The sequence below is a fragment of the Sesamum indicum genome, linkage group LG1 (assembly GCF_000512975.1).
Source record: "Sesamum indicum cultivar Zhongzhi No. 13 linkage group LG1, S_indicum_v1.0, whole genome shotgun sequence".
Classification (NCBI taxonomy): Eukaryota; Viridiplantae; Streptophyta; class Magnoliopsida; order Lamiales; family Pedaliaceae; genus Sesamum; species Sesamum indicum.
The window spans coordinates 15,818,573-15,833,558 of NC_026145.1; the positions used below are offsets into that span (position 1 = coordinate 15,818,573).

General features: G+C 37.8%; 1 protein-coding gene across 1 annotated transcript; it reads right to left on the reverse strand.

The window, feature by feature from the left end:
• LOC105170124 (putative disease resistance protein At3g14460) lies at nucleotides 187–14,863 on the reverse strand. Its single transcript, XM_020694934.1, has 4 exons — nucleotides 14,616–14,863; nucleotides 8,524–12,593; nucleotides 8,171–8,295; nucleotides 187–5,080 (listed from the first exon to the last, which is right to left on the reverse strand). The coding sequence occupies exons 2-4, from the start codon at nucleotides 12,578–12,580 to the stop codon at nucleotides 992–994; spliced, it is 8,271 nt and encodes a 2,756-aa protein (XP_020550593.1). The 5' UTR covers nucleotides 12,581–12,593; nucleotides 14,616–14,863; the 3' UTR covers nucleotides 187–991.

The window sequence follows — 14,986 nt, forward strand, 5'->3', positions numbered from 1 at the left end:
ATAGCACCTTTCTTCGAGGGCCATTGATGTCCTCCAGTCATGGACCTGTTTCTCCCAAAGTATGCTATTAAAATCTGAATAGTTAGTTTTCTTGAAAGCATGAAACAGGAGAAAGAAAGAAAGGAAAATAACATAAGAAAGGAAAGAATGATCAATAACTTCTAACTTCACAGAATTTGACCAAACTTGCTCAACAAACATGCATCAATCTGAACTAACAAAGCATACATAGTGCAGTTCCCAGAATTACAAACAGATTGGGACAAGAGCCCCAGGAAAAATAAACTAGCAATCAAGCAACTGAGAAGCAAGCCCACAAAGAAAACTACCAAAAGAAACAGAATCCGAAGTTACATCTTATCAGTTGACAATTCTATGCAGAAACATTATCAGCAGCTAAACTGAGGTACAACCTCAATGTCTGAAGTGACATATGAAGTAGCTTCAATCAAAATTCAAGTACCAGGCAGTGCCAAGCAGAAGAACCACCCAATAACTGTGATCGCGGCAACCTTAGATCCGCAGTCAAACAGTTATATTTATTTTATCTTTTATGTCTAGAGCTAACAAGTTGATGCTTACATCAAATAAAGAGATTTAACAACAGGAGTATTTTGAACCTGCAGTTCACATCTGAAATACAGGTTATTCCTGTCTCCTGTCCTTCTTATCATGATAGTCCTTCCCCTTGGTGCCTGAAGCTATTGCAGCTAGCGACTACTGCTGTATGTGTCCCAATGAATTCACTAAAAAGAAGTAGTCTTCATCCACAAACCCACCAGTGGCAGATTGAACTGGGGTGTCCTTTCATACCAGCAGCACAACTTAAGAGAACATCAAGTAACCTAGTTTTCAACACTGTTCAAGTATTGGATACTCATAAACTAAGGAACATGTAAAGTTCACATATGAATCAAGGATTGCATGTGCATAACCTGACTTAGCAAGTCCAGAAAGGCTACTGTGCTTCTTGAGACAAAAATGACTCAACTTAACTTTGCTTATAAATGTAAGTGCCATCTATCTCCACACAAGGGATTCCAGCTATCTTGGGCCAATAATCACCTTTGTCTTTCAGACACCGTTGTTTCAGAAGTGGACAGTCACTTATTTCCAAATGCCAAAGCTTCTCAAGAAGGTTTTCACTTGGCAAGACATTAAGACTAGTACAATTCATGATCGACAGATGCTGCAGAGAGGTCAAATTTTCGAGTACACTAGAAAGGGAACTTAGTTTAGGAAATCTTGCAACAGAAAATTTAATTAGAGAAGGAGGAAAGAGACCACAATCAGCAGCAAGTAACTGCAACTCCTGAAATCCACCACAGATGGAGAATTCTCTAAGAGAGGTTAATCTATGCAAGCCCCAATGTGATAATGGCTTCAGTTTCCTCGAATCCCATATCCGTAGTGAAGATAAATTTGGTGGAAAATCACATTTCGGAAAAGTCTTCAGCCTGCGGCAACTACGTATCTCAAGTGAGATGATGGACAACATATTTCTAATCTGCATTGGCAAGGCCCTGAGATTTGAACAATGTTCGACTGAAAGTGCTCTCAGGTAAGGAGGCAGGCCTTGCTCTGGAAAGTACTCCAGACCACTACAGTTTGATAAGTGCAGTTCAGTAAGCCGTGAAAAGCTATGCACCTGCTGGAGTAGAGTACTGAAGTTCAGCCAATCCCAAATGCTAAGCTCTTCGAGAGTGATTCTTCTGTTTGGTGGAAACATTTCTCCAGAAACTGGCCCCAGTTTATTGCAGTTCTTTATTGAAAGTTTTTTAAGCCTATTGGGGAAGTTACCTGCTGACCAATTCGTCAAAGAAGGGCATTCCTTAATCTCCAATCTTTCAAGGTTAGAGATGTCTCTGGGCAGGGCCTCCAGGGCCTTGCAACTGAGTATCTCAAGGCGTTTGAGGACAGGAGGGATGCCATTTTCTGGAAAGCTGATGATTTTTGGGCAGTTTTTGATAATCAACTCTCTCAAAGACCTGAGATTTCCCAAGTCAGTTGGAAGGGATGTTAAACTTGCACATCGAAATAACTCCAAGATTTCAAGATTGCAAGGCAGTTGCAGCTCCTCTTCCCCCAATGACACAAACATGGAACAGTCTGCAACAACAAGGCGCCTCAGATGGCTGAGATGCTGTAATGAAACTCCATTTGGCCACATGGATAGCAAATCATTGCAGTTGCAACACTCCAGAACTTCAATTGTTGCCATGGACTGCACAAGTTCCCTTGGTAAATGGGATAGCCCTGCAATTGACTCAACTTTCAAGTAATTCAAGGAGTCAAGATTACATAGACTTTCTAGCAATACCATGCTGCATTCCTCAAGATCCAGCTCATGAAGAACGGGAAGGCTCAGAGGAGAAACTCTGACTAACTTGGGGCATTTGAATATTGTAAGCTGATGAAGAGAAGGGAACTGCATCTGGGGTTCATCTGGAAAGCAAGACCACTCCTCCCATTCTGGCAGGTGATCGAATCTTAGAGTCTCCAGTTTTGAGAATGGGAGGTCTGCAGCACGTTTTCTGCAAAACTCAACACCGATGTGTTTGATTTTGGGCATTTCTCCTATGCGCAAGCGTTTGAGCTCCGGCAGCAGTCCAAGTGGTGGTAGAGATGTGCATTTAGTACAACCAATGAGGGTTACACAAAACATTTTGGAGAATGATGGATCACCAATCCAACTAGGAAACCGCACACCTCCATAGAATTCAATCTTGAGTTTTCTCAAGTTTTCATGGGGTTGTAGCACATCCAGTACATGTTCTTCTAAACGAGCATTACGAGGATCATCTGTGTCATTTCCCCATGCTAATTGTAATTCCTCGATTTCCTGCTTACGCCTCACACTTGCTTCCTTCGCATCCTCAACATTCGACACATTTTGCAGCTCTGAGATTGCAACTATTCCACGCAAATGTTTGAGATTTTTCAGTTCCCTTAGTCCCAAGCCGCCAACCTTGCTCAGAACAATTTTAGGTAGCGACTGTAGGCTTCCCAATTTTCCAATTTCAACTGGCAACTCTTTCAGCTGATCAGTGTTAGAGTTGTCAAGGTGCCGCAGGTTAACTAAATCCCCCAAAGTTGGTGGCAACTTAGAGATAAAGCGACAGTTACGAATAGATAAAGTTTCTAAGTTATACAAATCACTTAGAGAGTCGGGCAATGAAACAATTGAAGTCCCTGATAGATTAAGGTACCTTAAATGAATTAAGGTGCAGATGGGACCTGGCAACTCAGTGATGGAATAGCCACTCAGGGATAGCACTCTTAAGCTGTGCAATTTTGGCAGCAGTTCAAGTAAAATCCTGTTTGACAAGTAGAAAGGTGGCCAAACATGAATATTTTGGACAGGCATTGGCAAGAATGTCCTCAGACCTTTGGCTCGGTAAAAGCCCTTGAATTTTCTGAAAACTTCATATTCATGTCGGAGGAATGAAGCATGCCGAGCCTTCTCAGGTATTTTGTACTCATCATTAGTTTCAACTTTCTCGTCAAGCTTATAGCATATCCCACCAGCAACAAATTGAGCCAAGTCATTAATAAGATCATGCATAACAAAATGTGAACCAGTGCTGCTTAATGGTTGGAAAAAAGACCTTGACAGCAGCTCGTTGAAATACTCAAAGGCCAACTGCTCCTTTGTTTTCTGTTCTTCCGGTTCTGGAATAAAACCTTCTCCCATCCACAAAAGAACTAGTTCATACGTATCAAACTCATAGTCCTTGGGAAAGATAGAGCAGTAGGCAAACAATGGCTTCAAATGTGCAGGAAGATGATTGTAGCTCAACCTTAAAACAGGAAGAATATTATTTTCTCTTGGTAGATTCCATATCTTGCTATACAACACATCTTTCCACTCTTCAGGACTTCCTTTAGAGCGTAGAAGACCTCCAAGTGCCTTTGCTGCCAAGGGCAAGCCTCTACATTTCCTCACTAGGGCTTCACCAATTCTTTTAAAACTCGGATGTTCGTCGAAATTACTTTTCCCAAGTGCATGCCGAGCTAAGAGAGATAGACAATCATTATCAGCCAATAAGTTCACATAATAAGAGGGAACAGAACCCACCATTGCTGCAATATTAGCATTGCGAGTAGTAACCAGAACCTTGCTCCCAGGGAGCCCAACAAGAAAAGGGCGAAAAAATGCCTCCCACTTCACATAGTCCTCATTCCAGACATCATCCAAAATGAGAAGGAACTTGTTCATGGAAAATGTCTCCTTCAGACTCTCCTGAAGCAAATTTAAGTCCTTCGACTCAGGACTACTCTGAGTTACTGCATGGAAAAGTGTCTTGGTGATGGTGAGTACATCAAATTCTTCGGAAACACAAACCCAAGCTTTCAGATCAAATTCAGCCGTCATTAACTCATCATTATAGATGAGTTGAGCAAGAGTTGTCTTGCCAATCCCACCCATCCCCACAATCGGAATGATACTAACATTTTCTTCATTGTGCATCATTAGTTTAGATACTTCTTCTTTATCTTTATCTCTTCCATAGACATGGGGTGCAACCGACGTGCTAGGCAATCTGTTCGTGTTTGATGGGCCTCTAACATTCTGACTCAAGTTCAAGTCGTTCCCAGTCTTTTGAATATCTTCCAATCTGCTTGAGATCTCCTCAATCCTGGACCTCATCCTTTTCTTGAACATAAACGCACCAGGCGTGCAATCTTTGCAAGAAGGTATAAATTTCCATATCTTTCCTGATCTTTCCTGAACGCCCTCTGATTTCTCCTTCAAAGCTTGAGTAGCGATCTCATCCAACACATCATCCAAGTCAAAAGCCAAGTCCCTGAGGTGCTCCAACCACAATTTCACAGCCTTATCAGTCAGTTGCTTCTCCTCAGCATCATCAATCACCGCCTGGATAATTCCAAGTGTTTGACTCCACTTCTTGAGCAACTTATATATTCTCTCCCGCCGGGCAAAAGCTAATATCAGCCCTGAGGCCAATCTATCAAACAGCACCTGAAGGAATGCCCCAAGAAAGAGCTCTCCCACTGGCATTTTCTTGTTTTTCCCTTTGTGGAAACAGATAAAAAAAAAAAAAAGGAAACCCAAGAATCAGATGAAAATGGTTCCCAAAATAGAATCAACAAAACAAAGATTTGAACTTGTGTTTTTCAAGAATGTCAATTACATCTATTGGTTGTGTAGGTATATCGAATAATGGGTGGGCAAGAACAGGATAAAAACAGTGTCATAGCAATGATTGGTGAAGATTTATACTAAGAACAAAGCGATCAAGAACGGCAATAGCATATAACCAACCACATAAGGACAGAAACATTGATGTACAATATATAAATTAGTACTTACAAATCTGTGGAGATGTTTCCTGTGAAGTTCCTTTGGGTGCTCCTTCCGGGAAACCAAATGTACAGAAAAGTAGAGGCGTGGAAACTTGAATTTCTATAATGATAATTGATACACAGACTCAGACCGAGACAGCAGATGTAGAGGCAACAAGTCTTTTTGTATTTGTTCAATTTGGCAAGTCAACGTCTTTCTTTAATAATATTTGATCATTTGTAACTTTGTCTCCTTTTTCTTGTTGTAGTTTTTTATATTTTTATTCTTATGAAAATTTCCTGTTACTTTCAAGATTTTTCAGTTAAATTTAGGGTAATTGTTTTCATTTCTTTTGAGAAAAAACTTTAGTTTATTCATTGCTGTAAGTGAAGTTCATCAAACAAAAAAGGAAATGTGCAAAAAACTCTTCTTCACAGTATTTGTATTTTTTTTTTTGGGGGGTGTTTTGTTTTATTTTGTGAAAATCAAAAGAAAAAAACAAGATAAATAAATATGTATTGGAGATATTATGTATGTTTGGATTTATTTTTAAAATGATATAAAAATATTTAAAATATGTATTGCATGTTTAGAAGAGGATGTTTCAATTTCTAGATGTGGGAGGATGTTGTGTTTTGGAAGACAAAAATTACTGTTCATTGTCAAATCATGTCTCTTTTATATATATTTATATATATGTACAAATGTTGTATGTTTAATGTTCATATGATTTGGAGATAAAAATCATTGTATATTATAAAAAGGATTAAATGCAATTTTTGTCCTGTAACTATACCCCAATCCCGTTTTAGTCCTTTATCTTTTTAGGGTTTGGATTTGGTCCTCTATATAATTGAATTGCTCAATTTTAGTACTATTTTGGCCGAAAAAATACCAAAGCCGCCGAAAATTTACACGTGGCTCCTACGAGGACATTTAAATTGAGGCTGGAATCTTATTGGTTGAGATTTAAATGACTTGGCAATTTTTGAATTTAAAAAAAATAAAAAAAATTACATGGCTTCTTTTTTCACGTCACTGAAAAAGAAGATGAATGACGAATCGGCGGCGCGACGGACAACGACGGCGAGAAGATGAAAATTGCAAGATCTTTGCACACAGTTGATGAAAAACAACGGGATTGGTCTCAAACAACTCGTAACGACGAGAGGAAGCCAACAGTGGTGGTCCGAGACCGTGGGTCGGCGTGACGACGGAGAAAACAGCGGTGGAATGTGGTTTCGCGGCGGACGACGATCGAAAGCTTCAAGTGGATGTATCTTTTCGCCTAGTTGATGAAAATTGATGAAACTAGTAGTATTAGAACTGCAATGAGCAGGCGAATCTAACGGTACCAGTTCGCGATCGTGGGTCGGCGTGACGGCAGAGAAAACGGCGGCGGAATGTGGTTCCATGGTGGACGACGATCGAGAGCTTTAAGTGGATGTATCTTTTCGCCTAGTTGATGAAAATTGATGAAACTAGTACCATTAGAACCGCAATGAGCAGACGAATCTAACGGTACTAGTCCGCGACCTTGGGTCGGCGTGACGGCGGAGAAAACGGCGGCGGAATGTGGTTTCGCGGTGGCCATGTAATTTTTTTTTTAAATTCGAAAATTGCCAACTCATTTAAATCTCAAGCAATGAGATCCCAGCCCCAATTTAAATGTCCACGTAAGAGCCACGTATAAATTTTCGACGGTCTTGGTATTTTTCCGGCCAAAATAGTATTAAAATTGAGCAATTCAATTATAGAGGACCAAATTCAAACCCTAGAAAGATAAAGGATTAAAATGGGACTGGGCTATAATTACAGGAAGAAAATTACATTTAATCCTTATAAAAATCATATAGTTTTTATATTTATATATGTGTGTGTTTCTATATATATATATATATATATTATATCAAGAGTCCAAAACCAAACATTCACATAGATAAATTGTAAAAAAATGCAGGCAGATATTGAATATGTTTTGACCTATTTCAAGAATCCCCAAAAAATGAAATTAAACAAAGCTGTTTTTGGAAGTTTCTCCATAGAAATTTTTCCTGTACAAAAACTCATGAATAATTTTTTTTTATTAATTTTCGTTATTTTAAATAAGTTTCTCAAAGAAAACTAGCCTTAATTTTATAACACAATTGAGTTTTATATTAAAGTTTTGCAAAATTTCTTTGATTTGAAATATTTTCAAGGTGGATAAGTCGCACATAGTTTATATCAAATTTAAACTTTATGTATTTTGATGGATTGATCCTTAATAAAATACAAAATTATTCTTTATGCATGTTTAAATATAAGCCATCAGAGAAATAATTAAACCCAAAAGCTCATCATCCATTATAATTATTGTGAAAAGTTATTAAATACATAATTTAAAGTCAGAAAGTCATTATTAAGTTATTAAAGAAATAACTCTATAATACAATATCTATTAATTTAAAAGCAATTATGATTTATCTCTGGGTTATGTTAATTAAACAAAGGTCACCGAATTGCTGTATTTTATATCACGAAGATATGAAGAATAAAAACATATGATCGCCTTTCAGTTAAATTTATAAAAATATTTCATAGTACGACTAGAGTCTTTTTATGTTTTAAATGCTCATAAATGCAGCTACAAAAAAAAAACACTCACGAAAACTTGTTCATTTATCCTGGTAATAATACAGTAAAGATGAGCTATCGCAGTGGATTTGAATGAACAAATTCAGCACAGAGAACAACTGCATCCAGGAGAGTCATAATCCTGGAAGTGGAATAAACCAAGTGTAAGAACAGTAAGAGAGCTTGCTCTAAATTTTTATAGCAAAAATAACTATTACAACCTTGGACATGTATGCAGAAACTTACACTTATTATATCCCGTACTTCTTGCTTATGTTGTCTGAGGCTATCGCTAAAAGAAGAGACAACACGATTCATCTGCAGGGTAATTTTCTTGTCCAAGAATACAAGTTTAATACCACGGTAGCAAACTGCACATACAAGACATGAAATCAAATTATAACGGACAAGAGAACTAGAAATTCTGCAATGTATCTCCATGTTCTTAATTGAATACATGCAGAGACAAAGATCTCAGTTAACACGAAACGTACAGAAATGAACTTGTTGAAAGGGAACACAAGGTGAATTATCGTTTGATAATGAGTATACCTGATTCAGCAGCATGCAAGCAAGTCATTTTTAGTGAGTTGTAACTCAGACAAGACTTTGTCTATAGACATAAGTTCCATCTATCTCCACACAAGGAATTCCAGCGATCTTGGGCCAATAATCGCCTCTGTCCCTCAGGCACCGTTGCCTTAGAAGTGGGCAATCACTTATTTCTAGATGCCAGAGCTTTTCGAGCAGGCTGTCGCTCGGCAAGACATTAAGGTTTGCACAGTTCATGATAGATAGATGTCGAAGTGAGGTAAGATTTTCAAGCACCTTACAGAGTGAAGTAAGGCTTGGGAATCGGGCAACAGAAAGTTTTATCAGAGAAGGGTGAAAGAGACAATCATCATCAGCGAGTAGCTCGAGCTCTTTAAATCCACCACAGATGGAGAATTCTCTGAGTGAAGTGAGTCTATGCAGGCCCCACAGTGCTAGGGGCTTGAATTTCTTGGAATCCCATATCCTAAGTGAAGACAAGTTTGGAGGTAAACCATATTTTGGAAAATTATCAAGCCTCGGACAACTCCTTATCTCAAGCGACACAAGAGATTTCATGGCTCGAATCTTCTTCGGCAAGGACTTGAGACTTGCACAATCTTCAATAGAAAGTGCTCTTAGGTTTGGTGGCAAGCCCTGTTCTGGAAAGTGCTTTAGACCATAACAACTAGATAGATAGAGTTCGACAAGATTCGAAAACCCGTTTAAACGCTGGAGAAGATTACTGAAGTTCATCCAATTGCATAGACAAAGATCTTCCAACAACATGCTGCTGTTATCAGGAAACATTGTCTCCGAAACGGGGTCCAGTTGAGTGCAATTTTTTATTGCAAATTTCTTAAGGGCAATAGGAAAATTACCTGTTGACCAGCTCTTGAGAGATGAGCAGTCCTTAATCTCCAGTCTTTCAAGGTCAGATATGTTACTTGGCAGGGACTCCAGGGCATTGCAACTGAGTATCTCAAGACGTTTAAGCATGGGAGGAATACCGTTCTCTGGAAAGCTGATGAATTTAGTACAATTTTTGATAATCAGCTCTCTCAATGACCTGAGGTTGCTCAAGTCATTTGGGAGGGAAACAAAATTTGGACAGCTAAACAATTCAAGAACTTCAAGGTTGCAAGGCAACTGCTGCTCTCCTTGCCCCAGGGATACAAGTTGCGAACAGTCTGCAACAACGAGCCGTCTTAGGTGGACAAGATGTTCAAGTGGAATCTCAGTTGGCCATACTGATAGCAGCTCGTTGCAGTTGCAGCACTCTAAAACTTCAAGTGCTGCTAGGGATTGCGTAAGTTCCGTTGGTAGATGAGAGAGCCCAGCAATGCCCTCGACTTTCAAGTAATTTAAGGAGTCAAGACTAGAGAAACGTTCTAGCAAAACCTTGCTGCATTTCTCAAGATCCAATTCTCGAAGAAGGGGAAAGCTCAGTGGAGAAATATTGGTTAATTTGCTACATCTGAACATTGCAAGCTGGTGAAGATGTGGGAAGTTTATCTGGACGCCATCAACAAAAGCTGTCCATTTCTCCCATTTTGGCATGTTATCAAATCTTAGAGTCTCCAGTTTCGCAAACGGAACCACAACACCGCTCCCATAGAACTCAGTTCCAATGGATTTGACTTTTGGTATGCCTCCTATCCGCAGGTGTTTAAGCTCTGGAAGCTGTCCTAGAGGTGGTAAAGATGTGCATTCCAAACAGTTGCTGAAGCTTATACTCGACAATTTGCGGAAGGCCGGATCGCCGATCCAACTTGGGAAGTTTGATCCTCTATAGAATTCAAGCTTGAGATTTTTCAAGTTGTCATGAGGCTGAAGCAGGTCTATCACTTCTTCTTCTGAAATTCTATTCTGGGAAGTATTAATGTCATTTCCCCAGGTCAGTTGTAATTCATCAAGTTCGTCCTTACTGATCAGACTAGCCTCCTTTACATCTTCTATGTCTGTCACGTTTTGCAATTCAAAAATAGCAAGTGTTCCCCGCAACTGCGTCAAATTCCTCAGTTCCCTTAATCCCAAGTCACCAACTTTGCCCAAAACAATTTTTGGTAAAGTCTGCAGGCAACTCAATTTACCAATTTCAACTGGCATATCTTTCAGTTGATCGGTGTTAGAATTATCAAGATGCCTCAAGTTTGATAGATTTCCCAAGGTGGGGGGCAACTTAGATATAAAACGACAGTTACGTAAAGACAAAGTTTGCAAATGGAAGAGATCACTCAAAGAGTCGGGCAGCGTAATGATTGAAGTCCCAGACAGATTGAGGTACCGTAAATGTATCAAGTTGCAGATTGAACTTGGCAGCTCTGTGATAGAATAGCCACTTAGAGATAAAACTCTCAAGCTGAGCAATTTCGGCACCAGTTCAACTAAAATCCTGTTTGACAAGTAGAAAGGAGGCCAAACGAGTGAATTTTGGACAGGCATCGGTAAGAATGTTCTCAAACCTTGAACTTGATAGAAGGCCCTAAATTTTCTGAATAGTTCATATTCATGACGAAGAAATGAACCATGGCGAGTCTTCTCAGGTACTCGGTACTCCTGATTTGTATCCATTTTCTCATCCAGACGATAGCACGTTCCTCCAGCCACAAATTGAGCCAAGTCATTTATAAGGTCATGCATCACAAAGTTTGAATCACTGCCACTTAACCGTTGGAAAAAGGATCTTGACAGTAGCTCATTGAAGTACTCAAGACCTAAGTCTTCCTTTCTTTTCCTCACATTTGGCTGTTCCAGAAAACCTTCTCCCATCCATAACAATACCAGCTCATTCTTGTCAAATTCATAGTCCTTTGGAAAAATGGAGCAATAAGCAAACAGATGCTTCAAATGTGAAGGAAGATGGTGATAGCTTAATCTTAAAACTGGAAGGATGTTGTTTTCCTCTGGTAAATCCCATATCTTGCTATGTAGCACATCTTGCCACTCTTGCTTAGTTTCTTTACAGCGCAACAGACCGCCAAGTGTCTTAGCGGCCAGAGGTAAGCCTTTACACTTCTTCACCAGTAGCAAACCAACTTCTTTGAACTCTGTTTTCTCATCAAAAGATGTCCGAGCATGTTGAGCCAACAGAGATAGGCAGTCATCATCAGTCAATAGTTTCATATGGTAAGCTGTACGAGGGGAACCCACCACTGACGCAACACTATCATTACGAGTTGTAACAATAATTCTGCTCCCAGGTCGCCCAAACTGGAAAGGACGAAATAGATGGTCCCACTTCTCATAGCTCTCATTCCAAACATCATCCAAAACAATAAGGAACTTGCTCTTTGATAACTTTTCCTTTAGACTCACCTGAAGCATATCTAAGTCCTTGGACTGACTACTCATGTCAGTCACCGCCTCATAAATTGTCTTGGTGATGGAGATCACATCAAACTCTTCAGAAACACACACCCAAGCCCTGACATGAAAGTTTTGCTTAACATTTCTATCATTATAAACCAGCTGTGCAAGAGTGGTTTTGCCAATACCACCCATTCCAACTATTGGAATAACTGAAACATTATCGCGGCACACCTCATCCCCAAGCAACATCTCAATTATCTTTTCTTTATCTTCATCTCTACCGTATACATGAGACTCATTTACCAAAGAAGTGCTTGGCAACCTAATTACTGATGATCGGTTGGATGACCCTCCTAAATTCTCTCTCAAGTTCAATTGAATCCTTTGATTTGCAGTAAATTGCAGTCTATTTGTGATGTCCTTTATCTTTGACATCATCCTATAATTGGACAAAAGTGCACCCGGCGTATAACTGCTGCAAATAGGGATGAATTTCCAAACCATGCTGGTTTTATTGTGCTGGATCCCCTTTGAATCTTGAATCAAAGCTTGAGTGTTGATCTCATCCAATATGTCATCCAAGTCATAAGCCAAGTCCCTGAGGCCCTCCAGCCATACTTTTACGGCTTTTTCCATTAATTGCTTCTCCTCTGCATCATCAAGCACGGCTTGAATAATGGACAAGCTTTGACTTAACTTCTTGAAATGACTTTCGACTTTCTCCCGACGGGCCAAGGCCATAGTTGCAGCAGAGGCCAATTGCTGAAACAATACCTGAATGAATGCAGATAAAAAAAGCTCCCCCACAATCATTTTCTTGTTTCTCCTACATGGAAAGGATAGAGATTGGAGAATCAAAACTTAGTTCACAAAATAGAAACAAATAGAATATCAACAATTTGTGGGTAATGTGTCTGGATGTGACTTGAACTGAATAGAAATTACAAAGTTATAGAATCACAGTTGTGGCCATTAGGACATTATTACATTATATATAAATTAAATAGTGATCAATAACCATCATTTAATAGGTCATAAGTAACAACTATTAGCAACTCTAAAGATAGGTGGAACCCGTACCTAAGACCTCCGAGTCTTGAACCTTTAGCTTTGCTACTTGAGTTAAGTTTCATTGGCTTATGGACTTTATCTCTACTATTATAAAAGTGTCCAAGTCTTTTGGCATTTTGGATATACACATTATAACCTTGATTAATATAATTACATAGTAAAAGGAACTGGACTAAATAATTATAAATATTACATCAACTCTCCTTTCACATTATAAACTCTTTCTAAAAAATTGGTAATATGTCTTTTTTCTATCTTAACTGTTTGTATAGTTTGAACTTTCAAATGACAACAGCTTGATATAAAGATAGATTTTCAAAAGCTCTCCAACCATATAATATGAGCATATTGAAGATTTTGTATGAAAGAATTATAGTGATTTAAAGTACAGTATTCCACCACAATAATATATTCACAATCTCATTTTTTGTTTCTCCTAATATTCTCATTATTTATCCTATTTATATTATAATTATAGAGAAAAAAAAAAGTAATTTATTACCAAAGAAGAACACAAAATCAAAAGGTTAATTACAGGAGCTTCACTCCTAAATAAGAATGAATTAATAATAAATTTAATAAAATACTTAAGATTAGAAGTTATAATCAAGATCATATTGGTACCAAAGTTTTCATCAATCAATTATTGATAATGAGTTTCATAATATGCTAAAAATACACATAAAATGCTAAATTCATAATATTTGATGGAGTACATTCAATTTGCCATCTTTTTTATATTTTTAAAATAATGATGTGTATACCTTTTGATTTCTAATTTAATTTTAGATATCCATTGAATTTACCATGATATGTTCATTTAATATGTTGTTATATTCCACCTTTGTTTCAATTATGAAGGTGAATGTTTCTTTAAACTTTTGTGCATACTAAAATGTATCCATTGACTTTTCATACAGTAATAACTCTTGAAAGGCGATTAAGTTAGTTGAAACTGCAAAAGTGAATTTCCACAATTTTATTTATATTTATATCTAAAAATTCTTTTGGATTTATGGCTCATTAAAAATTGATCAATTATAATCAAGCATTAAATTAATTATTTTACCAAGCATTAATATATCATAAACATGTATAAATATCTATATCTATATACCATTTCATTTTGTTTCTTAGCACTTTTATTTAATAGTGATAAACTTGGGATGGAAAGTATTAATTTGGCATGTATAAATTCTTTTTAAAAAAAATTCGTGGTAAGTATAAATTGTTCATGTGCATAAGTACTAATAGAATTCTATAATAAAATCATATTTTTATAAATATCTTACAATAAATCAGTTAGGACAGATTTTTGTTTGAGGGAAAAAATAATCTATATATTAGTTTTTTCTCCCAATTCCACACAATAGTGGAGATAGCGAGAACTCTTTCACAAGAGCCAACAGTTTATTTGAGAGTGAGCTAGTTATGCAGGGAGGGTATTTGTGATCATAAAAGTTGCTATTTTTGTTTGTTCAAAATGTAAACCTCAGTTTTGAGATTTGGTAATAATCCCATGACACTCAATGTCAGTTATGAGTCCAAAGAAGTGAAGTAGAATTCAATCCCAACTCCAATTCCAAGAAACCAAACATGCTCGTCTCATGAATTTTGGTGCATGTTACTCAGACGAAAAGATTGATGATGGTGAGAAGAGAAGTAGAGTCCCATAATCATATTCATATCCAATAATTCCTTGTTAATTGAAAACTCAATAGCAACACAGCAGCACAATCGGGGGAAGGGGGGGAGTAACTAGGTATTTATTACTTACAAATTTGTGGAGGCGAGTGCGTGTGCAGCTTCCTTCCTTCCTTCCTTCCCCTTCTGTAGCTGAGCTTCTTTTCCTGGAAAGAAATGATTTGGAATTATTAAGCTACAAACAGTCAGACTGAGACAGACAGACCGACCCACCTCAGAGGGAGGAGAGATAAGACAGAGGTGGTGGTGTTGGATTCTTTGATTCTTTCTATTTATCACAACATTATTATTAGCTAATGAGTCATAAATAATACTCAACTCAACCTCCCTTATCTCCCAACTACTTTCATTTGCTTTGGTTTCTCTCTCTCTCTCTCTCTCTCTCTCTCTATATATATATATATATATATAATCATCACTAATAATTTGATAATATTGACAATT